The sequence below is a fragment of the Lissotriton helveticus genome, chromosome 10 (assembly GCF_964261635.1).
Source record: "Lissotriton helveticus chromosome 10, aLisHel1.1, whole genome shotgun sequence".
Classification (NCBI taxonomy): Eukaryota; Metazoa; Chordata; class Amphibia; order Caudata; family Salamandridae; genus Lissotriton; species Lissotriton helveticus.
This window is the reverse complement of record NC_136071.1, coordinates 61,006,854-61,034,054: the sequence shown is the minus strand read 5'-3', so window position 1 is coordinate 61,034,054 and position 27,201 is coordinate 61,006,854. Positions and strand designations below refer to the sequence as shown.

At 44.6% G+C, this 27,201-nt stretch overlaps 1 protein-coding gene across 1 annotated transcript in view; it reads right to left on the bottom strand.

Moving 5' to 3' along the window:
• The window catches only part of LOC144783895 (vomeronasal type-2 receptor 1-like), a 140,839-nt gene extending 114,016 nt beyond the window's left edge, over window positions 1-26,823 (bottom strand). Inside the window, exon 1 of the mRNA XM_078662637.1 lies at window positions 25,515-26,823. Within this exon, the coding sequence (XP_078518763.1) occupies window positions 25,515-26,823 (1,309 nt within the window). The remainder of the gene's footprint in view (window positions 1-25,514) is intronic.
• Window positions 26,824-27,201: the final 378 nt, after the last annotated feature.

Genomic DNA, 27,201 nt, shown 5'->3' with positions numbered 1-27,201 from the left:
CCCTTGCACCCTTCTCCCCTCTGCCTTACACCCTTCTTGCCCTGCCCTTGCACCCTTCTCCCCCTTGCACCCTTCTGCCCTCCGCCTTGCACCCCTCTCCTCTCTACGTTGCACCCTTCTCCCCTCTACCTTGCACCCTTTTCCCTCCGTCTTGCAGCCTTCTCCCCTCCGCCTTGCACCCTTCTCCTCTCCACCTTGCACCCTTCTCCCCTCTGCCTTGCACCCTTCTCCCCTCTGCCTTGCACCCTTCTCCCCTCTGACTTGCACCCTTCTCCCCTCTGCCTTGCACCCTTCTCCTCTCTGCCTTGCACCCTTCTCCCCCTCCCCCTTGCACCCTTCTGCCCTCCGCCTTGCACCCCTCTCCTCTCCACGTTGCACCCTTCTCCCCTCTGCCTTGCACCCTTCTCCTCTCCACCTTGCTGCACCCTTCTCCCCTCTGCCTTGCACCCTTCTCCCCTCTGCCTTGCACCCTTCTCCCCTCTGCCTTGCACCCTTCTCCTCTCTGCCTTGCACCCTTCTCCTCCCTGCCTTGCACCCTTCTCCCATCCGCCTTGCACCCATCTTCTCTCTACCTTGCACCCTTCTCCTCTCTACCTTGCACCATTCTCCACTCTGCCTTGCACCCTTCTCGGCCCCCCTTCCCCCCACCTCCCCTGCGGACGCCCACATGCTGTGTTCTAACAAGAGTGCTACCTGAGGGCACCATTTTGCTGCCTCATCCCTTCTCATATGAGCTTTGCCCTGGAGAATGCTGTCTCTGTGGCCTCCACCCCCATCCTTTGGGCGGGCTCTGACTGAAGAGAAACAATGTAAGTTGATACACTGTTTCTCTTCAGTCAGCGGGAGGGGCTCAGAGCAGGCTGCAACCTGCACCTGCTTTAGAGGGGGAGAGGCTTGCTTTAGAGCAAAGCAAGCCTCTCTCACAGCGCTCACCGAAGAGCTGAGGGGGCCGGGGCCCCCTTCATTTACTGAAGAGAGTGGGGCCGCCCATACTGCGCGGGCTCCCGGGGCATTTGTTATGCCCCTGCTCCTACGGTACTCCTGTAGTATTCTTGTAGTACTCCTGTATTACTCCTGTAATACTCCTGTAATACTCCTGTAGAACTCCGGTCGTACTCCGATAGTACACCTGTAGTACTCCTATAGAACTCCTGCGCTACTCCTGTAGTATGCCTGTAGAGCTCCTGTAGTATTGCTATAGTATTCCTGTAGAACTCCAGTGGTACTCCGGTAGTACACCTGTAGTACTCCTATAGAACTCCTGTAGTACGCCTGTAGAACTCCTGTAATTCTCCTATAGTACTCCTGTAGTATTGTTGTAGTACTCCTGTATCACTCCTGTAGGACTCCTGGGGTACTCCTGTAGTACTCCTGTATTACTCCTGTAGTACTCCTGTAGTACTCCTGTAGAACTCCGGTTGTACTCTGGTAGTACACCTTTAGTACTCCTGTTGTATGCCTGTAGAACTCCTGTAGTATTGCTGTAGTATTCCTGTAGAACTCCAGTGGTACTCAGGTAGTACACCTTTAGTACTCCTGTAGTACGCCTGTAAAAGTCTTGTAATTCTCATGTAGTACTCCTGTAGTGTTGCTGTAGTACTCCTGTAGTACTCCTGTATTACACCTGTAGGGTTCCTGGGGTACTCCTGTAGAACTCCAGTAGTGCTCCTGTGGTACTCCTGTAGAATTCCGGTGGTACTCCTGTATTACTCCTGTAGAACTCCGGTGGTACTCCGGTAGTACACCTGTAGTATTCCTATAGACCTCTGGTGGTATTCCGGTAGTACACCTGTAGTACGCCTGTAGAACTCCTGTAATTCTCATGTAGTACTCCTGTAGTACTGCTGTAGTACTCTTGTATTACTCCTATATGACTCCTGGGATACTCCTGTAATACGCCTGTATTACTCCTGTAGGACTCCTGGGGTACTCCTTTAGTACTCCTGTATTACTCCGGTAGTACACCTGTAGTACTCCTGTAGTACACCTGTGGAACTCCAGTAATTCTCATGTAGTACTGCTGTAGTACTCCTGTATTACTCCTGTAGGACTCCTGGGGTACTCTTGTGGTACGCCTGTAAAATCGTGTGGTACTCCTGAAGAACTCAGAAAGACCTTTATGGAGGGGCCCCTATGAGCTTAGTGTGTTGTCAGTTTGTAATAGACACAACTAGGGCAGTTATGAGGGTGATGATTGGAGTGCCCGCGCTTCTGAGGAGGGGCCCCTAGATTCGCCAGGGTCAATCCAGACTAAGGCTTGACTTGTGGATTCACTGAAGAGTAAAGTCCAGTCTTCAGGGTATCCACAATTACTACCTATAAAATGAATTCACATACGATTAATTTTAAATGAGATTATTTGCATATTTGATAGCCATCCTGAAAGTTTGAAATATGCTCAATGTCCATTTGACCCCTGGAGCACATTGATATTTTGACGCAGTCCATGTCACATGAGGGGCAGCACAAGTCTCTGTGGCCCCTCCTGTAGTTAGCCGGGACCCTTTTAATATGGCCCCCAGCGCCCTCGTAAAAACTGCCCTTCTATAGGCAATGGTTTGCCTCATGTGCACATTAGGATTCCACAGCTTAACTGAGACCGAGGCCCCCCTGATCCACCACTGTACCCTGCATAGAGCAGAGTTCGCCTGCTTTAACTGGGCCCCCACCCCCAGCCTCTTTCCGGGCCTCCCGCGCTCTGACTGAAGAGAAACAATGTCACTTGAAACATTGTTTCCCTTCAGTCAGCTGAAGGGGGCGAGGGGCTCCGAGCAGGCTGCAGCCTGCACCTGCTTCAGACACAGAGGAGAGAGGCTTGCTTCAGCGCAAAGCAAGCCTCTCAGAGCTCTCAGAAGAGCGGGGGGCCGGGGCCCCCTTCATTTACTGAGGGGAGCGGGCCCCCCCGCACCGCGGGGCCTTCGGGGGCGTTTGTTACGTCCCTGACTGCGCGTTTACCTCCCTATACTCGTTTCATATTTATTTGTCCTGTTCAACATACTAATAAAGTTTCCATTGCACACAAGGGTGCTGGCCCTTTAATTCTTAACTAAATAGTCACCCCACGCACAGTAGGTTGCAGGAGCGTTTCACCCTAATCCTAAGTAAGTGTGCTTTGGTTGTTGAATGACAACCCTACCATTTCATTGTAACACTGTGTTCACTTTCATATACAACACAGCAGTTAAATCGGGTCTTTAGACCCTGATCAGCAACCCTCTGACAATCATGTAGGAAAGCCATCCCAAACGTCATAGACGTGAGAGAATGCGAACCTATGACACCACATCGGTGGAAGTAACATGGGATCCCGGATGACATAAAATAGTAATGAACATTTGCAGAAGTAGAAAAAGGAAACAAGCAAAATGAATAGACATTGTTCTTAAAATAAAGGTACTGATAATACTATGGACAAGGAGAATGCAATCCAGATGCTCTTTCCTACATCCCATCCTGTCCAAGAGATAGTAAATAGCGAGATATTTTTTACAGAAAAACAACAGATGAAAGAAATGCTAATATATCCTGATCTAATTTGGCACTTTAAAACACACTTGAAATGCAATTTCACTACTCTCCTAATTTTCATCTCTTAATATGCAAAAGAGATTTCACAGATTGATGGAAACTCACTCAGGCCCAGATTTACAAAGCTGTCACGCAACTCAGTGCCGAACTCAAAGATGCTATGCTCGATTGCGTGACAGTGAGAGAGAAAGAAAGCGCCCTGGCCCAAATTTACTAAGCCTTTGTGTTGTGAAATGAAATGGATGAAATGAAATGAAATGAAATGAAAAGCTCATTTGTAAAGCGCGATAGCTACCCTCAGGCGTCCCAGCGCTACAGACGACACTTGCCAGTGGAAATCCGTTGAGGATTTATTCGGTTTTGGGATGTCCAAGGGATGCAAGGCAAACACAAACATTTTACTAAGATTTACAAATCCATGCAAGGAGCGATTTCCGCCACCTTGAGTGAGTATGTAAAGAAATGTAATGCAACGCAGCAGCCTGCTCTGCTTTGTGTTACATTTCATCGTGGTAATCATTCCATGGATGAGGCATGGGTGCTCCCATTCATCCACTTGTGGAATTTGACGCAATTCAACATTTACTGAAATAAGTAAACCTGGGACTAGTGATCCCCTCTTTCATCTTGAAACAAATTATTAAATGCAATTGCATGATCACATGCCTCAGTGGTAACAACAGGGGTCTTATTATTATTGGAAAAAAGATGTCTACTATTCTGTAAAAGAATGTTATCCCAAGCCCTCTTTTTTTGTTTTGTTCTAGACATTTTTTCCATTTTCCACCTTATGTGGTCATAGTCATGTGTATGTACACTGTTGGTTAACCACTGTCTAGACTCTGTTATATTTATCCCATGGAATGTAACTGATTCCAAGGTATTCTGTTATCGAGCCCCTGTATGTGAGTTTCTAATCTACAAACACACCTTTGTTCTTGTGCCAGTAACTTCAATGTCATGTTGGTATTTGGGGTATTGTTTCAATTATATGCTTTTGCATCTCAGAAATGGCTGTCACCTTAGTAATAGAGCATTTGCACCATATATTGCTGCTGTGTTCAAAGATCATAATCCTTATTTTTCTAGAAGTCATCCCAATGTACGCCAGTCCACATGGGCACCTCATCATGTGAGTTTCATTTGTAGAATTAGTTTGACTGATGGTGTTGTTCCTGTGGTCTTAATAAGCCTAGATCTATAGGTTTAGATGCTGATGTAAGGTTAAAAACAACAGAGCGCTGGCCACACTGTGATGGTCAGTTACCCTTTGCAGTGCATCTTGTGTGATATATTGTCTTATTTGAAACCTCCCAAGAGTGATACCAACATTATCTTCCTTAGAAAAATCGTATATCCTACATTTTTTATCACCAACACACTTTTGACCTAAACCTAGGCAGGCAGTGGTCTGATGTGGTTCATCCTTTCTGCATCAATCCACAGATAGTTATTAACTCCAAAAATTCAATCTATCTCATCAATATTCATGAGGTAACGAGAAAGTTTAAACTCACTCCAATTGGATGTGTGAAAAGATAAGGCCTGGTTTACAGTTTGATGTATGGAGGAGTAGTAACATAACATAAGTATTTGGAAATCGCACGTTCACCCAGATTGTAGCCTGGTGCTGAATAACAGATGTTTATTGTTACCCAACTCAATTGTTCTAATTTTATTGACCTCAGTAGGATGAAAGTCTGAGTGGACCTGCCAGAATTTGAACCTGTGACCAAGTGTCAAGCACAGGCCCCCTACCTTAGGCACGTTAGTCCACTGAGCCACCAGACCTAGAGTAGTACGCACTCGTTTAGCCCTAATCCTTGCATTTCTTTTCAGATAAAACATTGGCTTCTCTACATTTAATATACTTGCGCTTAATATACACCTATGTTTTATTAATACTGTTATTACCTGATTTGACTTGTTATTAATAGAGACACAGATTACCTGTTTGGTTCAGTCCTTTCTCTGTCCATTAATAATGAGTCGCACCGGTTGTATCTAGCACTACTCCTAGTTTTCTCTATTATCTGTATTGGGAAATATCTAGAAATTCTATTTTTGTTTAATACTTCTACGGCTCTGATTTGAAATCCTCCAAATTGGAGCTGTTCTGTCTAATTCTTAGAAACTGCTCAAATGGTAGGTTCTCTTTTAGTGCATGGGCACTCTCAAAACAAAGTAAGGCGTTGTTGTCTGCTGGTTTGTTATATACTTTTATGTGTAAGGTGCCGTAAACACCCATGATTGTTACATCCAAAAAGTAAATCTCTTGATTGCTCATTGACTTAGTGATTGTTAGGTACTGATTCTATTCTTTTATCCAACCCACAAGTCTTTGCCAGTTTTTCAGACTCCTGCTAGATGATGAAAATGTCATCAATATATTGATTATTTGTCCAGGTGTGTTCTTCTTTAAATTGGTGGATATAGAGGCATGCCAGGCTGGGAGAAAATGTACTGTCAATGTAATTTCCATGTTGTTTTCTGTATATTGTACCTTGAAACTCTAAATAATTTCTAATAAGGTTTAGCTTAGCTAGCTTCAAGATGAACTCAATAGATGTTTTCTGAAGCTCCAGGCCCCTGCATGTAGTTTATTTTGTTTGATAAGTGTATAAAGTTTGTGATCATTGATGCCTTTTACATTTGTTGTATGGTTTTAAAAGGGATGTATTATTTGATGTATTATTTGAAGTGGACTACTGAAGGGATGGTGTGGTTTGTTATTGGGACTGGTGGACTTGTGCACCTGTTAGTAGACTGGATTGGGTAAAGGAGGGAAGGGTTTGGAAAGGATGTTTAAGTGTCCATAGTAGTCAGACAGGTTTGAGATGAGTCAGAGAGTGGAGGTATGTACACAGGTTCAAAGAGGATTTTTTTCTTATTTTGATTGTCCTCCAATAAGTAAAAAATAGTATATAAACATTTATGTTTTTTATAGTAATGTAATGATAACAATCTCTAAATCATGAAATTCAATGATAGTCTTTCCTCACTTTTGGTCACATGAAAAGCAGAGTTTGGCCACATTGAGTCAAGTAGTATCCAATGAAGTTGTGAAACTATCTTTTGCTTTAGTAAGAAACCCACAGATTGCCTGGCAATCTCAACAACTATAGTGAATATTATCATTTAAGTCATCTGTTGTTGTGCCTGGAAATTATGGATCCAAAATCTCAAACTTCCAAAAATATCTGCTTTTGTCTCCGGCAAAATTTATAGAAAATTCTTCCAATATCTTGAGTCTTAATTGAGATGTTGTATGTTGAAATATTTTGAAGTGTACCCCTATGACCTGAGAATCTGATTTCTGAGTTTACATGTGTGTTCATTTAGTCATATTTTGTTTCTTCTTTTTGACTTTCCTATAGAAATCTTTTCAAGCTGTGAAAACCTTTACCAGTGTCCTCTTATCTTGTTTTTTTTTGTAACTCATAAGGTGGGTTACTTTTTTTACCTTTGATTGTTTATTACGATGACTGTAGCTTAAACAAGATAATGTCCCATATCTTGGTTTGGACAATGCAGGTAAATATTGTTTATTGTTCTTGGATTCTTGGACACTATGGGACACTTTTGAAAACCAGGGCGCAATTCATATGCTGACTGCTTTCCAAGTGACGGTGCAATTTGTGATGTAATATATGTACTTATAGGTCGCACCTCAAATTTTCCATTTACTGGGGGGTTACAAAACAATCCCTCTATCGAATATTAAGTAGGTAGGCCACAATTTCCAGCCTCCAGAAATTAGCTGGCAATGCAGGAACTGGGGCCTGCTATGGACAGCTGAAATCTGTCCCTTCATTTAAATTCCCAATTGGGAAATAGATTTTTCAAAGCAGTCCATGTAAGTTATAGCGACAAGCACTGCTTTGAAGAAATATTTCCTCTTTGGAAAAACATCTGTGGGGGCAGGCACTGGTCCTCTTGACCAATGCTGGCTCCCCCGAGGCCTCTGTTATGATTTCCAAATCAGAAGCTACCACTTAGTGAATCAGTTACTAGGCAAATGTGGAAGGCCTGGTTAATATATTGCACCTGCAATTATGGTAAAAAAGCATTGATACATACCTTTCTGAAAAACAAATTGGAGGGAAATATCCCTTTCAAGGCGTTCCCCATTTGCGATTTATAAAGCTCTTTTCTGAGTCATTAAGAAAAATCTTTTGTACATTGCTGAAAGCATTTTGCTGTTGATAACCCTGTGATTTAACAGCCCTGATTAGTCTTTACACCTATGCTAGTGTGATGTAAAAAAGTGTATGCTATCTAGCTCAAACAGTGTTTTGGTCTGAAAAAGGTGGACTTTCCACAGCACAAAACTGCTTTGCACTGCTTTGCTTCTACAGGAGCAGACAAGGGAAACAGTTATAGTTTGCCCGAAAGCCCAATCTAGTAAACTAGTCAAAGAGGGCTTTACATCAAAACGAAGACCTACTAGAAGTAAGTTCAAGCAAGGGGAAATGTGTGCACTTAAGAAATTGGCTCCTTACACATATGCTGCAGTATGCCCACCCATCTAATGCTTGAGAACCTTCTAAGTTTGTCTAAACATAGGAGTTTCTACTGGTAACAGATGCCTTCTGTTAGAAACTGGATCTCATGTTGGTGAGGTATGCACCCTGTCTAAGTAGAGACCACAATCTTAGATGCCTTCTGTTAGAAACTGGATCTCTAGTTGGGGAGGAATGCACCCTGTCCAAGTAGAGACCACAATCTTGTTCAGGGTAAGTCTCAACACAACCTATATTATCCTGTGCTCAACCTCTGGTACCTTGGCACAGAGCAGGCAGGCATAACTTAGAAGACAATGTGCAAGGTATTTGTGCAATTACTCATACAGAATCACAGTGAAAGCATACCAAAAAGACTCCACAATGGTTTAGAACAATAATGTATGACTTTATACATAAAACAAAACCAAAACAATACCCAATGTATAGAAGTTGAGTTAATGAATTTTGAAGAAATAAATGCAGCAAAGCACTTAGAAGTAGGTGGCACTAAAAAGGATACTTTTGGTCACACTGGGCTGGGGCAAAGTCAAAGTTCAGGCTGGCTGCGATGGAGCACCGGCCTTCTACAGGACGCTTTCAGGCCCTGTTGAACAAGTACCTTTCCTGGTTCCAAGCAGCGAGATGCATTGATCTTCTCCACGCAGTGAGGGCGATGCGTCAGTACTCGAGATGGGTGCCAGAGTCAATAGGCGCTGAGTGGTGCACATGCTTCTTCCACCCGGGTCAGGGGATGGGTTAATCTCACGCAGCTGCAGAGATGGGCATAGACGGTCTGGTGTGTTGATCTCTGGAGGCAAAATGCTGGTTCTGAGGCGATGCACTGATATTATTCCTGCAAGCAGGTTGATACGTCAGTTCTGCTACACCCACACAGGAGATGCATGGAAATCTATGTTTGAGGTACCTGGGCCTCTTTCAGTGAGTCAGGAATAGGAGCAGGGGTGAAGGCTTTGAATTCCCTGAGTCTCAAGCAATAGAAGCAAGTCAACAATCCCTTGGAGATCATTTTGTAAGAAAGCAGAATCTAGCCCTCCTTCAGCAGGGTCAAAGAGCAGCAGGCAGCAGGGCAACACACAGAAAAGCAGGCCCTCCTGTTCAGCAGTCCTGTTGAGTCCTTTAAACAGCACAGCAGTTCCTCTGACAGAGGTTTGGTGTAGGTTCAGAGGTGTCTGGTCTGATGGGGTCAGAGACCCAGTACTTATACCCTAATGTGAGGGAAACTTCAAAGAGTGGTTTTGAAGTGCAGAAGTATCTATTTCAGGACAGTCCTGTCTGCCAGGCTATCTGTGGAGGGTAATCAGTCCTTTATGTGGGATCAGGCCACAACCATTTAAAGGGTAAGTGTGAGTCCCTTCCTTCCTTCCTGCCCAGGAAGGACCATCAGAATGCAGATGTATGAAGATAGGTACTCACTCAGTCACACCTAGCCTTCCTGTGTTTGTGGCTGTCTGGAGGAAATGCAAAAAGGGGAGCTGTCACCCAACCAAGACATGTATTGGAGACAGATTGCAAGGAACACAGGGCCCGATTCACAAAGCTAACTTAAGACAAAATCCTAAACTTACTACTTTTGGTATTCACAGAAGGCATTTAGTTGTAGTAAAGTTAGGATTTTGTCTTAAGTTTGACTTAAGACAAACTTAAGACAAACTTAAGACAGAATTAAGACAGATTTAAGACAGACTTAAGACAGACTTAAGTTAGGATTTTGTCTTAGGTCTGTCTGAAGTTTGTCTTAAGTCAAACTTAAGACAAAATCCTAACTTTACTACTACTAAATGCCTTCTGTGAATACCAAAAGTAGTAAGTTTAGGATTTTGTCTTACGTTAGTTCTGTGAATCGGGCCCACAGAGCAGTGAGATCACTGCCCCAAATAGACAGTAGAGACCTATCACTCTTTGCTCACAAGTAATGTAGTTTAAATTGGGTAACTCCAATCATGTTTGGATAATCAGTGATGGGCATTTACCTAACAAATGATTCATCCTATACCTCCTCTTCAAACATTCAAAGTCAACAGGAGGGGTGGGTGGAACTTGCAGCCCTAAACTTTGCGGTTTCTGCGGAGTTACATAAATATTCTGTGACATTCCACACCCACACTAATAATCAGCTGTATATCTGAATTCCTCTCATACTTGCCACTGTTCTCGCGCCCCATGTAGCCTGCAGAGGTGGGAGGTGTGCACTGTAATAGGCACCACATGCTATAAAACAATATGCTATGTTACATTGCATGCTTTTTTAATGCATGCAATTACAACAACCGTGTTGTAACAACGCATGCCATTACAATGCAAGTTGGAACAACGACTTCCTCTAGGGGTGGCGCTGGATTTTGGAATAGTTCATTTACTATTCCAACTCCAGTGTGTGCAACAGTAGGGAAGGTGTTGGATTTTAAATCCAACACCTTCTAACCTCTAGAGCAAGTCGTTGATCTGACTTCCGTTGTAATGGCATGCGTTGTTCCAACGCGGTCATTGTAATGACTGCGCTGTAATGGCAGTCATTGTGTTGCATGCGGTAAAATGATGTTTCCCGCTACAAACCATTAAACTGGCCCAGTGTGACCACGTGGCAAACGGAGACAAATCCTTGGAGGGGAGGCTGTAGAGGGATGCACTTGGACATGTCAACCTTAACTAAAAGCAGTGTTTAACTTGTTACTTCAGAGGATGAAAATAAGTATTAAAGTAATCTCAAGTGAGAAAACACAACCAAGACCTTGATAATGAAACATGATCCAGGGCAGGAGGTAGAAGAAGATGATCCCTGTCTCGCCGTTGTGCAAGGCCCACTTAAATACCGGCTACACGGGGAACAAGCTGGCGAGGATCACAAGCATGAAGATGAGGTGGCACATCCAACCAATGTAGCGCACCATGGCCTCGGAGCAGTGCACATTAAGCTCCTCTCCCTAACTCCTGCCCTGTAGTGTACCTACTCTCTATCTTCACCTTGTTTGCGGACACCTTTTAATAACTGATGGTGTCTTTTTATTTATTTAAAGTGTTGTAAATTGTGTCATTATATGTATTAATTGCATATATTTTTATATTTGAATTGTCATATAGTCTGATTATTCTCAGTTACCTATATGATTTTTATTATGTATATTAAAAACATGTTTGCTTTTTACAAATTATTATATCCCCTTTTTTGCCTGTTCCTTTTGCATTTGGGTCTAGTTACTTGTTTGTCTACTGTTAAGAATGCCTAGGATTTTTTGCATATATTATGTCTACCCTGCCCTAGGAGTCTGTTGGAATCACTACCCAGGGGGTCCTTGTTTTTTTCATAGTGTACCTACTCTCTGCCACTGTCTGTACAGAGCGCCACTGTAGCCCTATCCCTGCGGGCTGTGTTTTTTTCACTGCTAAACCAAAGGGGATGATGAACGGAGTGTTGAACAATGCAAGCACTCACCCCCAGTCAACTGTTCTAGATTAAATCCATCATCATTCTTTAGCTACCTCTGCCACCCCAGTTCAGACATGGCCAATCCAAATCAGTCTCACCCTGTGCCTCATGGGAACAGTCCAGCCCGAACTGGCAAGCCATTTCTTCCCTGGACTGGAAACAAGCATCCTGGGACCGGTTTCTGGCTAATCAGGCATCACCAGCCAGGCTTGCTTGAATCCAGTGGCAAAGTGAGCATGGGACCCACGTCTGGGCATACCCTACCAACTTAGGGTGACCAAAGCAAAATCAAAGGGGATGTTGGACGGAGACTTACCTATGCAACAGGGAAACCTAATGGCAGAAGAGAGTGTCACTGCAGTTTCCTTTGTCTAGTCTATTCTAGTCTACTGAAGAGAAAAGCAGTATCATGGTAAGAAGCTCACTGATTGGCCCAGAGGAGCTTCTGTGATGCAATGTCTCATTAACCGGTGACAGCAACCAAGGTATACAGTGTGACTCTAGAAAGTGATTGCTGCAGCTGGGATACACTACAGTGGTTGTCATAGGAAAAGACTTCTCCTCATTAACTACTGGGGATCCTTGTAAGGGGCAGCAGTGATGAATCAAGGGTAAGTGAGGAAAGGATTCCGGCATGCAGGCACATTTCTTGTCACCAATTTTGGGGTTATTTTCCCTTTACAAAGGATCCAGAATAGTCTCTTAAAGAGTTTTTTGTGTATGTATTCCTGACTGATTTGTAGTCCTGATCTATCTGGACTACAAATCACTCCTTCCCCCCGCCACCAGGTATTTGCATTTTCATTTGAACTGGCCCATAGTCCCAATTGAGACTGTAAAGGCAGCAGGAGGCAGAAACCCCTTGAAAGTCTACAGAAAAACAAAAGTTAGTTGTTAGCCCCTTTTCTGTCTATCTTCCTGCCATCCGACATCTCCTGCCCCCTTCGTCTCCCTCTCTCCCCCCCAAAAAAAGCTCTAGGTCTGCTCTCGGGCTGCGGGCCCACTTTGCCAATGGAGACACTCTTGTTGCTAGTTTGCAGAAAAACCTTTCATGCATACACCCAGGTGGGACTCGATGTCCCAGGGTGAACCGTCAGTTAAACCGGTGCAGCTGACACATGAAGGAGGCATGGCCATCAAGATTAGACCGCTGTCTCTCCCCTCGTGGTGTGGATCACGTCTGGGCATAGCATGGGACTAGTCCAGGTTTGTCCTGTGCCTGTCAGTGACAGGAAGAAGCAGGGCAGGTCCACCCCCTTGGCTTTTCTTTCGGACGCCTATGACTGATTGTGGACAAATAGCATCTCCCAGCGTGGGGCCTTTGCTATCAGGTAACCTATATACCTATAAACGAACATGCCATTCTCTGATGTTTGGAGATCTCTCCTAAAGGTGAACTTTGAACTGAGGTCCCTGGCCTCCATGGGCCACCGAGGTGTTATTGTTCATCTGACTGTTGTGACCACTGTATTCCTTTGCCCTATTCAATGGTTTACTTGGTCGCCATATCTTGTAGTTGTAAGGGTTCAAACGTGCTTTCCGGGGTGAGACTTTTATATTGGCTATCCCAGAAATTCAAGACCAAGCTGAATTTACATTCAGCTTGGCCTTGAATTTCTGGGTTGTTGTTAGACTACTTACTTTCTGTGATACTGTGGCTTTGGAGGCTACAGGTCTTCGCACGCTACACATTTGACCCCTTTCCTTCTTTCTTCCTTGCCTATATATGTGTTTTTCTTATTTTAAGTGCCATCGCAAAACATTGATCCATCTCCCTTTGAAGTTCCTAATACACCAAACAACCTGGCTATCTCTATGGTTATTTGACTGGGAGGCTCATTCCATCTGGTAGACACCAGGGAATTGGGGCTCTTGGAGACTAATAATATACTAAAGCTGGATGGTGACCAAATATCCATTTCCTGTCTTGGAACATCACAGGAATTAAACCAAAGCTTCACGAACCAGCATGGGGATCTTTTATAGATCAACATGACATATGCCTCCTACTGGAGATTTAGAGTATTGATCCTATCTATTGGACATGAATCATCAATTTTTTAAAGTTTTTAAACCTTCACATCAAACAAAGAAAAGGCGAGCTGCAGGGAGTCTTTTGAATTGGTTACAAACCTCTTTAAATGTGAAATTATCCCCTGTCGACATTGCCGCTGAGGACATCCTTGGAATGAAGATGATAGGGGATGTCTTATGTGCAATCTACATTTATAATGCATACAACCATGGGATAAGGGGAGTTAAAGAATCACAGACGTTACAGCAGCTCATTGAATCTTTTCACAACGCATGACCCGCTAATTATTGCAGGTGATTTTAACATGACATATAAGCCATTAGAACACAATAGCTCCTCCTAAATTGATGCATAGGGCGAGGTATGGGGCATTCTAACCATAGTGCTCCCCCTGTAACGCGGAGGACTGATGATGCGTATCAGTAACTATGTTTTGCATTATCTTTTGGATTGAGGGCTTGTAGAGGCCGTACAATGTCTGATCAACCCACAGCACATACCTTTAGTTGACTAGGCTCCTTCAGAAGACTACATTATATATTAGTTGTCCTGCATCTATTGCCCTCTGCTGTGGATATGAGGGTGATACAGATTTGGCCATACGCAAGGGAGCTCTTAAGGAGGAAACATGGAGGGAGCCGCTAGAAACGAGTATCCTAGGGAACAGCTCAAGGTTCTGGGGTATCGTCAATAGACCACTGTTTACAAAAGACATAGGCTCGCACATTACGGAGGAAGAATAGGTGTCCCATTTCCAAGGTATGTTCAAGGGCCCTCGTGGACAGCCAATTAGGCAATATAAAATTGACAGTGTCGTCTTTGAGCAGATAGAGGTGGAGGTGGGGATTGCTGGCCTAACCTGTAACAAGGGATCTTTGTCCACATATGAGCGGTTTTAATTGACCAGGTTTTGTTTGGATCTTTTTCATCTGTTACTCGGCGCTCCAAAAGGGTGTAGCACTGGACAGGTGTTAGCACCCTGTGGCTATGATGGCGTGTCTCCACAGGATCGGCTACACTTTATGTTACTCTGTACATTTTACGAGGTACCACAGAGACACTTTTTATTTCCCCTTTTAAAGATGCTGTACTTAAGCCAACTCCGCCCACCACTTTTGTACCTGCAATTGCTGAAGCCAGACTGCATTTTTTTTTATTGTGGGTTACTTGAAATTTACAGTAAGAACAAGGGCTTGCCTGGAATTTTAGTTATTTTAATGGGAGAGGGCACCTTCTGCTTGAAAACTTGGTAAACATGACTTTTACAGATCCATCTGCTCCCTATTTATTGATATGAATTGCAATTTTAATGTATCTAGTTTTAAACGAGATGTGGATGTTTTGTAACTTTTATGTTTTTTTTTTTACTTTTATGTTTTTTTTTCTCGCAAAACCGAATAAAGTTGTTTTAATTTGAGGGTGATAACTAGGACAGATAGCGACCATTACATTGCTCAATGTGAGATATTTTCAAATAACCAGAAAAACATTAATTTCACTTACTGCATATGTAATGCCTTCTAATAATCGGAGCAAATTAAAATGGGCTAGAGTAGCAACACATCCTGACCTCAGGATCAAAATGAATAGGGCTCTGCTAAGTGTAATCTCAGACTTAGGTATCTCCCTTTCTTCCCAAAAAAGGGATCATGCTGCCCTATAGACACATGAACACTTACAAATCATAATTCATCCAATTTTAAGGACCCCAAATCAGTCTGTTCTTAGTTTAACATTGACTGTAAAAGGGAAAAATCGGAGCCGCACTTAGCCTTAACCCATTGTGTGTTCATGACGAGCTCAGCTCGTCATGAGTCACAGTGGAGTTGTGCTCATGACAAGCTGAGCTCGTCATAACAGCCGCAGCCCGCCCACGCGCGGCTAATTCCTCGCCTCTGCAGGAAAATCAATGAGTGGGCGGGTTTGTGACGATCTCAGCTCGTCATGAGCACAGCTGCACTGCGAGTCATGACAAGCTGAGCTCGTCATGAGCGGACCCCCAACCGCCGCACCGTGGGGTAATTACCCCAGCTGCCAAGGGGTTAAAAAGAGGTTATCCTAGTGAAATTAGAGCAATAAGGAAACACTACACACTAGCCCAAAGGAAATCGATGTACTTGTGGGATACACAACTCTGGGAAGACATGCATGTGGCTGCAGTTAACAAAGACACAAGGAATTTCTGGTTGTTGTTGTAAATCAGGGGCAGTTTCTTGCGCCTCACAGTAGCTCAAGCCCTCTTTTCCTCACTAACCATCACAAATGGCGATACTGTGAGGCCATTAAATCCATAAAGTGTGGCAAAGCTATGGGGCAGGAGGGGGTCCCAGGGGATCTCCTACTATCAGATGTCGAAAATGGGTCTCAATATGTAAATACGCTCTCTAATCTAATATTGATGGGATGGAAATGCCATCTAGTTGGAAGATAGCTGAGTAGGGATGGCTCCTACGCTAAGGCAGAGGAGCGTCACCCCACAGGAAAAACAAAAAGATAATAACATCATGTTATTATCATTTTATTTTTCAGTACTCCCCCTAGGAGCGGGCAAGCTAGACTGCCCACAGAGCAGGCAAGAGTAGTGGTGGCACTCTCTAAGTGCTCATGATAGTTTGGCCGGCCGTCCAAACAGTCATGCCCACTTGGCATGCTGTATAACACAGCCCGGGTGGAGAACATGTCCAGGCGATCAGATCAATCACAATGCTACTATCAGCCCTGTCGGGATTGGCTAGGGGAGTCTGGATGTATTGGTGCTTCCTGTTCCTGCTTCCTGCATCGACAAAGAAGAAGACGGAGGAGAAGAAGCGGCCAGCAGGTACATTTAATTTTTTCCTCCTTTTATTTTATTACACCCCTTCCCTTGCCCCTTTAGCTGCTGCAGCTGAGATTGCCCCCATTTACAGAAAGGGCTCAAAAGACTTGTGCCTGAATTATAGACCAATTCATTTAATTGATTTAGCACAGAAGGTCATTATCAGGCAGATTCTGTATCAGCTTGAACTCTGGATTGAGGAGACCAGGGCTCTGTCTGAGTGTACAGTGATCTGATGGCTTGTAGAAGTTTCGGACAGATGTTCCAACTCGCCAATTTCCTCCATAAGATGTTCCGGTCAATGCCATCAAATGCCGCTGTATAATCTATAAAACAGGCAAAAAGAGGCTGGGCGCCTTGAATCATTGTTTGGTGTACAATATACGAAAGTGCTATAATGGTGTCTATGGTTGAGCCTCCCTGACGGAACCCTGTTTGATAGAAGGGGAGCAAATTCTCCTTGGTGACCCAATGTTCTAATTCCGTAAGTAGAGAACTCGCATATGCCTTGCCCTCCACGTCCAATAAGGCTATCATACGATAGTTCTTAGGATCTGTGCTTACTCCTTTTTGTAGATAGGATGTAACAAGGATCCCCTCCAGGAGTCTGGAACATCCATAAGGAGTGTGCACTCCGCATACAGCTGACCCAGGTTCTCGGTCCAAAAGTCTATATCCTCTCTAAAAAGAGAGCCTGGTAGCCCGTTCAATCCCGGAGCCCCGTTGGGGCGTATTCTTTTCAGGATTCCTGCTAGTACTTTTCTTTCAGCAGGTGTAGTGTTCACAGGGCAAGCCGTTGATTCAGTTGGTTTATCAATTAGATGTTTATCGGAAGATGTTCTTAAGTTTGGGTTTTGCTCTGAGTCATTAGTATAGAGAGTTTTTACATGGGCTACCCAAGTTCTAGCGTCGAGTGGATTCTCTCTATTACATTGCCCATTGCTGAGCTTGTTTATATATTGCCAAAATTCTTGGGTTTTACTAGGAGCAAGCAGTTCAAAGATTTTCAGCCATTTTTGCTTCTGTTGCTTCACGTTTCACCTGCCAAACCACTTTTGCGTGTGCCTTGGTCACCTCTTTTAGCTCATTTTTTGCAGTTATTGATCTAGTAGCCCGATAGGCTCTGCGTTTGGATTTAAGAATTTTTAATGAGTTTTTTATTTTTGGCTGGAATCCCAGTTTATATTTAGAGTGGTCATAAACTCTTTGATTGTTATTCTCACGAAGTTGGTATGCCAAGTCATATGCAAGAGCGCCCCATTTCCCAATTCTTCCAAGATCATTACGGTTGAGCTGCCAGCCTTTCCAAGACGATTTCCATGCAGCAAACTTGTGGGTCGGGAGCGGACCCCATTTGATTCTTTTGAGGAGTCAATGTTGTTCATCTCCGTTTGTAGCTCCAATATATTGAAGGGTATGTCTTGTTTTCGCACTCAAGGAAAGTTCTAATATGAGAGCGGCATGATCACCACCTACACAGGCTGCTCCCCTCACACACAGGGAGTTTGGCCATACACCCCTCTGCTCTTGGGAGCCTTTAATTGTTTTAAAAAGCTTCGTTTTTTATTTTTGACAATCCTAACTGTGTTCTGTACTAGAATTTTACTGTTAGCAATCTGTTCACTGCTCTTACTTGTGGGGGCTTGGGGGCATTTCAGAGCGATTCTGGGGGCCTCTGTTGTCACGTCGGGCTGACCACCGGCTTTGCCGACTGCGGCCGCCATCTTGGGTAGGCTTTCTGACTCGTAGCGGTCTAGTGCGAGGGCGTCTCCTGCCCCTCGCGCTATAAATTGGGCTCATTAGTTTGCCCACGTTACCTACACAGGCTGCTCCCCTCACACACAGGGAGTTTGGCCATACACCCCTCTGCTCTTGGGAGCCTTTAATTGTTTTAAAAGCTTCGTTTTTTATTTTTGACAATCTTAACTGTGTTCTGTACTAGAATTTTACTGTTAGCAATCTGTTCACTGCTCTTACTTGTGGGGGCTTGGGGGCATTTCAGAGCGATTCTGGGGGCCTCTGTTGTCACGTCGGGCTGACCACCGGCTTTGCCGACTGCGGCCGCCATCTTGGGTAGGCTTTCTGACTCGTAGCGGTCTAGTGCGAGGGCGTCTCCTGCCCCTCGCGCTATAAATTGGGCTCATTAGTTTGCCCGCGTTACCTACACAGGCTGCTCCCCTCACACACAGGGAGTTTGGCCATACACCCCTCTGCTCTTGGGAGCCTTTAATTGTTTTAAAAAGCTTCGTTTTTTATTTTTGACAATCTTAACTGTGTTCTGTACTAGAATTTTACTGTTAGCAATCTGTTCACTGCTCTTACTTGTGGGGGCTTGGGGGCATTTCAGAGCGATTCTGGGGGCCTCTGTTGTCACGTCGGGCTGACCACCGGCTTTGCCGACTGCGGCCGCCATCTTGGGTAGGCTTTCTGACTCGTAGCGGTCTAGTGCGAGGGCGTCTCCTGCCCCTCGCGCTATAAATTGGGCTCATTAGTTTGCCCGCGTTACCTATACAGGCTGCTCCCCTCACACACAGGGAGTTTGGCCATACACCCCTCTGCTCTTGGGAGCCTTTAATTGTTTTAAAAAGCTTCGTTTTTTATTTTTGACAATCTTAACTGTGTTCTGTACTAGAATTTTACTGTTAGCAATCTGTTCACTGCTCTTACTTGTGGGGGCTTGGGGGCATTTCAGAGCGATTCTGGGGGCCTCTGTTGTCACGTCGGGCTGACCACCGGCTTTGCCGACTGCGGCCGCCATCTTGGGTAGGCTTTCTGACTCGTAGCGGTCTAGTGCGAGGGCGTCTCCTGCACCTCGCGCTTCATAAATGGCGACCATTCGTCGCCCGCGCAGCGGGCGGGCGCAGCGGGCGCGCCGTTGGCGCGCCGGAGGCGCGCCAGAGGCAAGCCCGTCTGTGCCCGTCCGGGCCAGGACGGACCTAGGGCCACAGACCCTGCCCGTGTCTGCAGCTACTCCCACCACATACACGAAAGAGGAATTAGTTCTTTTAAAGCCGTCAAACTCGCGTTATTGTCATCATGGATTAGGAGCTGATGCTCTATTTATGCCATGTGTCTATTGCTCATTCAGGGACCAGGTTGGGGGAAACAAAGCTCTTACTAAAGACCCCCTTAGGCTAGGCCTTCTGAATTGTAGGTCCCTGCCCAAACACGCTCTACAAATCTTACATTTGATTGAAGACACTAACTTAGACATCATGTTTCTTACCGAAACATGGACGTCTGTTGACTCTGATTTTGACTTACTTAATGTCCTTCCATCTGGCTATCTCATTCAGTCCCTCCATAGACCTTTGGGAAAGGGAGGTGGCTTAGCTATAATCCACAGGGAGAAGCTGTCCTGCAGAATAGATAAAGGGCCCATCCAAGATGCAGAGAGCTGTTATTTTCGGATCCAGTCATCGCCGAATCATTCCCTTTCGGGCATTTTGGTCTATCGCCCCCCCGGGGACAATAAAACAGTTTTCCACCTCCATTCTGGACCATGTTCCCGTCTTAGCTGCATCCTCTCCCAATTTCATTCTACTGGGGGATCTGAATCTTCATTTTGACCTACAGGAGGATAAAATAGCATCTGACCTGAGATCGGAACTCATGACAGCTAACCTCAGGCTCCATAATAGGGAACCTACTCATGTGAAGGGACACTTGTTAGACTGTGTGTTCTCTAATATCTCACATCTTCAGACGAGCCCTCCTCTCCCTATGCCCTGGTCGGATCACTTCTTGGTGCCGTTTGAATTGAACTTTATGAGGGATCCTCCTCCTCTTCCCGGTCCTAGGGCACCTCGTACCTATAAGAGAATTTGGTCACGACTATCAACTGAGAATCTCTCCCTTATTCTTGAACAATCAGTCCCCCCATCCGGATGCGATCCCCTGGTAGCCGATGTTGCCTTCCATGACTGGCTCCGCCAAGCATTAGATATGGAACTACCTCTCAAAGCTATCTCAAATAAAAGGAGTGGCCCTAAGTCCTCCTGGTACACCCCTGAACTGGGATGTATGAGAAAGAAATGTAAAAAGCTGGAGCGAGAATGGCGGAAGAACTGGGCGACCACCACAAAAGATAACTATCGTGATGCCATGAGAGCATACAAGGTGGCTTGCAATTTGACCAAAGCCGCCCATTTTGAGGAACGAATCAGAATGGCAGGTAACTCTTCTAGAGAAACTTATCAGATCCTTAAAGAGCTTCTCACTGTCCCCACTCCCCCGGTAACTCAGGAGGTAAATTCTGATAAATGCAATCAACTGGCCCAGTTTTTTGATGTCAAAATACAGAACATCTTAGCCAGTCTTCCTCTGAGCACCGGTAGGGTAGACAAAGCAGCTCCGGAGGCCGCACTGGACGTAAAGGTGTTTGATAGCTTCTCCCCCGTCTCAAAGGAGGCTTTTTGTGAGGAGCTTTCAGCCCTGAAGAGCGGCTCCCCTTCGGACCCCATGCCCATTCGGATCCTCAAGCAATTTACGAACATCATTGCAGGCCCAGCTATCGACCTGCTGAATGCCTCATTCACCCATGGCATTGTTCCACCTAGTTGGAAGCAAGCCATTGTCAAGGCCCTTCTGAAAAAACCAGGCCTTGATCCGGCCGATTTGGCGAATTACCGTCCCATCTCGCTTCTGCCCGGGCTGAATAAGATCGCCGAGAAGTTTGCCAATCGCCAGCTTTCGCATTTCCTGGAATCTAACGATCTACTGGGTCGTACTCAGACGGGCTTTCGGCCTGGCCAGGGAACCGACTCGGCCTTGATTTCAATGGTGGAGGAAGGCAGATGCATCTTGGATTCGGGAGGATCCGCTGCGGTGGTCCTCCTGGATCTAAGCGCTGCATTTGACACGGTTGATCATAATATCTTGATCAACCGTTTGGGGAAGATTGGAGTGAGAGGGTCGGCCCTCAAATGGCTCGCGTCATACTTGAGTGGCCGGACTTATCAGGTTTGCGGAGGCAATTTTCGATCTCTGCCTACCCCCCTTCAGTGTGGAGTACCGCAGGGCTCTTCATTGAGCCCTACGCTTTTTAACATCTACATGGCCCCACTGGAGGCGGTGGTTTCACCCTTCGGGGTGAAAATCGCAACCTATGCAGACGACACTCAACTGATCATCTCGCTGTCCCTCTCGGAAAGCCAGGGGGAAAAGTTTGCATCGTGTTTAGTCAACATCATGTCATGGATGTCGGACTCCCGGCTCAAACTAAATGGGACGAAAACGGAGCTGATGCTTCTTGGCAATCTATGTTCAACACTCCCCAAATCCATGTGGCCGGATAGTCTAGGTGCTCCCCCAGTTCCCAAAGAAGCAATAAAAAGTCTGGGGGTCTGGCTAGAACCCGAACTGTCAATGACCACTCAAGCTAAACGAGTGGCAGGGACTTGCTATGGTCTGCTCAGGTCAGTACGGAAGATCCTCCCGCTACTCCCTGAAAACTCCCGGAAACTACTGGTGCAAGGATTAGTCATGTCAAGGCTGGATTATAGCAACGCCTTATTCCTTGGTTCACCAGAATCCACTCTGAATGTGCTCCAAAGAGCTCAGAATGCGGCTGCACGAATGCTCACTGGTACTGCCAAAAGATCATCAGCTAAGCCTGCTCTCAAGGCCTTGCATTGGCTTCCAATTCGAGCTCGCATAAAATTTAAATCCCTTTGCATCGTGTTTAAAGCTTTGCAAGGATTAGGCCCTCCAATCCTTAGAGACCTGGTGCGCCCTTACAAACCTACGCGAGCCCTTCGCTCGGATGATGGTAATTTTGTGGTGATACCCAGAGCCAAAAAGGTGAAGTCCGGCGGTCGCCGGTTCTCTATTAATGCAGGCCAATTATGGAATGCTCTGCCGATGGCCCTGCGGAAAGAATCCAATTTAGTGCGTTTCCGCAAGGCATTGAAAACTTATCTCTTCCCCCTTTAGGCTTTCGCTTCTGTTGTATTTGGGTGGTGGTCCTGTGTTTGGTTTCAGCGCTGGGACGCTGAAGGGCAGCCATGCGCTTTATAAATTTCTTTTCATTTCATTTCATTTCATTCATTTCATTTCATTTCATTTTCATCACTGTCGGATCTAGGTTGAACAGTATAACTTAACATGTGGCTTTGTAGGCGTTCGCTTAGGTATCATGTAGTCTACTGTTGTCTGGTTGTTAAAGGTCGGCGGTATTGATGCTGTTCCTTTGTTTTTTATGGTGATATAATGTGTTGTTGCCAGTTTATAGGCTCGCATTAGGGCGTTGAATCTTTTAGTGCTCGAATTGTGGTGGCTTTCATCAGTTAGGTGCCCTATATCGTGCAAATTTAAATCGCCCAATATAATTGAGTCCAATCCTGCATGTCGTAGCAGTAGAGCTTCAATCTCTTTTGATAGGTCGAACAGTTTATCTTTTGAGTTTAACCCATGACGGTAGATGTTAATAAGGAGAATGGAAGTCGGGCCCTTGGTCGTTATAATGCCTTTTAAAATTCCAGCTAATAGCATTCCTGATGTGTTCTGTAGTATTGTGAAGTTTACCTTTAATGCATGCTTTATATAAGTTGAGATGCCGCCCGATGGTCTCCCAAAGATGTTAACCTTTTTTGCAGGAATAAAATATTCAGCAAAATTCCATAATGGTGTGGAGGAAGTGGCCCATGTTTCCTGTACACAAATTATGTCCGCACCTGCCATAAGTGCTACTGCGCTTGGACTTTGCAAGGCTTGGTGTATTCCTGCAACATTCCAAGACAGTATGTTGATAACTGGGGTAATCGTGGGATTCATAAGGGGAGCACAGACACTTTTAGGAATTGATTGTGGTAAATGGTTGCCAGAGTCTTGATAGGAGCCAGTTATGCATGAAAGAGGCTCTTTGCACCTGATGTTACCCAAGGTATTATTTATTGTTAGCAACGAGTTGTTTAATGAGGTGGCGCTATTGATGTTAGGAAGTGGAATTTAAGGCCTGAGCCAGCCAAGACCAATATTTGCGGCCCTGACCCGTCATTGAGCAGGAACGATTGCCTCCTTCCGTGTTTTTGGAAATTTGAATTGAGTTGCTACTCAACTGTATTGGCTGTGTGCCTCCTAATGATCCATGTAGAATAGATCCAATGGCGGGAGGGCTTGAGTGAGTGATATACCTATTTTTCCTGTCCCTTAGATCATCATTGCCCTGTTTGCTTTTTGTATCTTTCAGGATTTCTGGATATTTCATTGGTAGTGGGGATTTAATTTTAATTCCCCAATTGTCCAGTTGTATTTTGTATCCCTTTAAAGCCTTTGCCATGTTGGAATTGGCGAAGGTTATCTCAGTTGTTTCGTTTTGTTCGCTGGGCCCTGGGCCAAAAAAAGCCACCTTCCTTATGTCTGTTGTTTTTATATTCTCCATGCCGGGAATGTTTTTGCAGAGATTCAGGAGGTTCCCTCTATTGAGGATGTCCCAGCTCCCTTGCGAAATATATTCTGGATATAGGAATACTTTGGGATTTTCAAGGTCCCAGTCCAGAGACTGGGCGGGGTTAAGTGGGGCAAAGGGCATCGTTGGAGTAACGAGGGGCTCGTTTAAATGTAAGTTGCGGGCAAGGTTGGCCCCTAGGACCCGTCCTTCATCAATCTTGATTGTTTTTATGGTGTAAATGTTCGGGTCGAACCTAGAGGTGATGGTTTCGTCTCTCTTGAATCGGCCCTCATTGTTGCTTGCTTGAGTGGAAATTTGTTCCCTTTGCGAGATAGATGTAAGTTGCAAATGTTGGCCCTTATTGGCATATTTTTCTAGTGTCACATGGGGAGACAGGTTGCACTCCGTTTTTTCAAAAACCATATTTATCACTAACTTTTTTTCACATTTGTTAAAGTGTTTGGCGTGCTCACTGATTCGTGCCAAGCCCACACAGCACGTGCAATACATAAACACAAAGAAGGCGGGGTTACATTTTGACCCCACCACAGTGGCGACAGCCTCTTTTTATAATGCCAATGCTACCATTATTTTGGAAATAATCCTTTTTATCACGTCTTGTTTATTTACTTGTTCTTTTCGCTGCGCAGTCGTTTATATCATTCATCCTTTTTGTGAAACTCTTTATCATGCAAGGTGATTGCCAATTTCCAAGTTTTCTCATGTCATGGCGGGCCATCCGTACCTCTCAACCACAAACACGTACTGATGCAAGGTTCCGTTTAAGCAGTTTTTTTTATTCCAATGCATTTCGGACCCTTTCTGGGTCCTTCGTCAGGGAACATACTGCTTAACAAACGACATCTCTCTCTCCTCGATGAAACTGGAGGCTATCCATACCAGTTTCATCGAGGAGAGAGAGATGTCGTTTGTTAAGCAGTATGTTCCCTGACGAAGGACCCAGAAAGGGTCCGAAATGCATTGGAATAAAAAAACTGCTTAAACGGAACCTTGCATCAGTACGTGTTTGTGGTTGAGAGGTACGGATGGCCCGCCATGACATGAGAAAACTTGGAAATTGGCAATCACCTTGCATGAAAAAGAGTTTCACAAAAAGGATGAATGATATAAACGACTGTGCAGCGAAAAGAACAAGTAAATAAACAAGACGTGATAAAAAGGATTATTTCCAAAATAATGGTAGCATTGGCATTATAAAAAGAGGCTGTCGCCACTGTGGTGGGGTCAAAATGTAACCCCGCCTTCTTTATATTTTTCTAGTGTGTCAATTTTATTCCAGTTTTCATTCTCTCGACCATTGGCTTGTGAGCCTAGTTCATGCTTCGAGATGCTACATGGCCCAGGAGATCTTTGGAGTGAAGCTTTAAGCAAGTGTTCACTTGGAACACATGGTGGGCTCTTCACAGCCATTACCGTGGTTGTTAGTTCGTGTGTTTGTGCTTGTATTTCTCTTGTTTGATCAATAAGGGTGAGGCCCTGACCCTCCTGGTCCTCGCTGCTTGCCACTTTTATGTCCTTGTTTGCTGATGCAAGCCAGTGCTCAATTTTCCCTTTTGCATAACTTTTGTCTTTTTTTATTTTATTTAGCTTTTTCAGTTTTTTCTTATTTTTCCTTGACAAGGATTGTCGTGCTGAGAAAGATGGATTTAAATCGTTCGATTTGCCAAAACTATTATTATTAGTTGTTGAATGAGATTGTAAGGATGCATATAAATTTGGATTTGGGATTAGAAGATTGGTGTTCAATTGACATTTTGTTTCGTTGATGCTGTTACAAGCAGTTTCTTCAGTTTGATCTAGGCTTTTCTGGGTGACCTTTGAGCATTGGTTTAGATACAAAGTAGACTGAGAATTAGTTAATGTCGGTTTGTTTGTCGAGTCTTCGACTAACCTTAAAGTTGGAGGCATGTTCTTTGTTTCCTTGTGTGGGGTCTTTATGCCTGTTCTCTGCAGTGGTTTTGGGGGACAGCTGTTACTTTTAGTTTTATTTACCTCGTGCTTGAGATCCGTAATTAAGGTGTTAATTATTTCCGAAAGTTTTTCTAAGGACTGCAGTATTGGGGAACACCCGCAATCTAAAGGTTTCATTGTTACTTCTGTATCTGCCTGCGCTCTGCGTATTAAGGAATTTAGATGTTCTAATTTTGAATCCACTCCAGAAATTGAGTTGGCTACGGACTGCAAAATGTTGATTTGAATGTCTAATTTGTCCGCGTGCATTAGTGCAACATTTCCCATAGATATCAAGGCCTCAATGATTAATGCAAGATGGTTTTCTATTCTTTGTGGGGCCAAACTGGATTCCCAGAGCAGCAAATGTGCATTTGAATTTATTGTGCTCTCCTCCTGCCCTAAGTCCGAGAGCTTATTTGGATGGAATAACTTGTCAACTTCTTCTTTCCCTGTTTTAATGGATAACCGTGGACCTGCCAGGGAGCCTGATCGAGGTTCTGAAGATATACAGTTGATCTTAGTGATAGCGACATTTTCTGTTAGGGGGTAGGGTTCTTTGTTTGTTTCACTATCTCCTAAGGCCATGTTAAGTTGTGGCTCTGGAAGGTCGTCGGGTAGGTTTTTAAGCACCACTGTGCTCCTTCCTTGGTCGTTGGCTCTGGTCTGATTATGATCAATTGGCCATTCCCCGGTTTGTTTTATCTTGCCCTTGACGATCAGGACTTTTGGAGAAAGAGGAACAACTGATGAGGTATCGGTATTGGCATTAAAGCAGTATATGGCCGGCCTCAAGGCAACAAGAGATGGATCAGTTAATTTTCCATGATCAATCAGTTTATTTTGTTTTGGTGGTTGTTGAAAATAATTCCTAATATCGTTGGAGCCTTTAGGGCTATTACTGTTGCTAGTATTTGGACTAATATTTGAATTTGTGGGTTTATTGCAGATTATGCTGTCTGTGTCATGAAGGTGACATGTAGTTCCTGATGAGCCGGTGGCCCCATTTGAGTTTATGTTTGTCTTCATGGCTTCCGTCCTGGAGACTATTCCAGACCCAGGAGTTAAATGGGGGTTTGTTCTTTCTTCTCCCACTTGTTCCCCATCGTTTGTAGATCTGTCTTGTAGGGTCATGTCGTATCTTATGTTATCTTTGCCCACTGGGTATAACATCCTAGCCTTTTGGCGTCGTGCTGATTTGTGAGGGCGATGGTTGGGGTGAACTTGTAGAAGGCCTGCGTTCCTTGTCCGCATGGTTGCTCTTCACAATAAGTGAATAGCTGTCTCCTACTCCTCAATGTGGCGTATGTCTTTGGTAATATGGTTACGTTGTATACAGTTCTTGTTTAAGGTCTTGTCCAGTGCTGTTGGCACAAAACAGGCGTGCGTGGAAGGGGGGTTAGTTCCTTTAAAACAATTGACCGATGGTGACTACAATGCCCCCAAGGTCTTTTGCCTAAACCGAGGCTGAGCTAGCAGTAGTATAAAAGTTGTAAAAGTTGATGCAGAAAT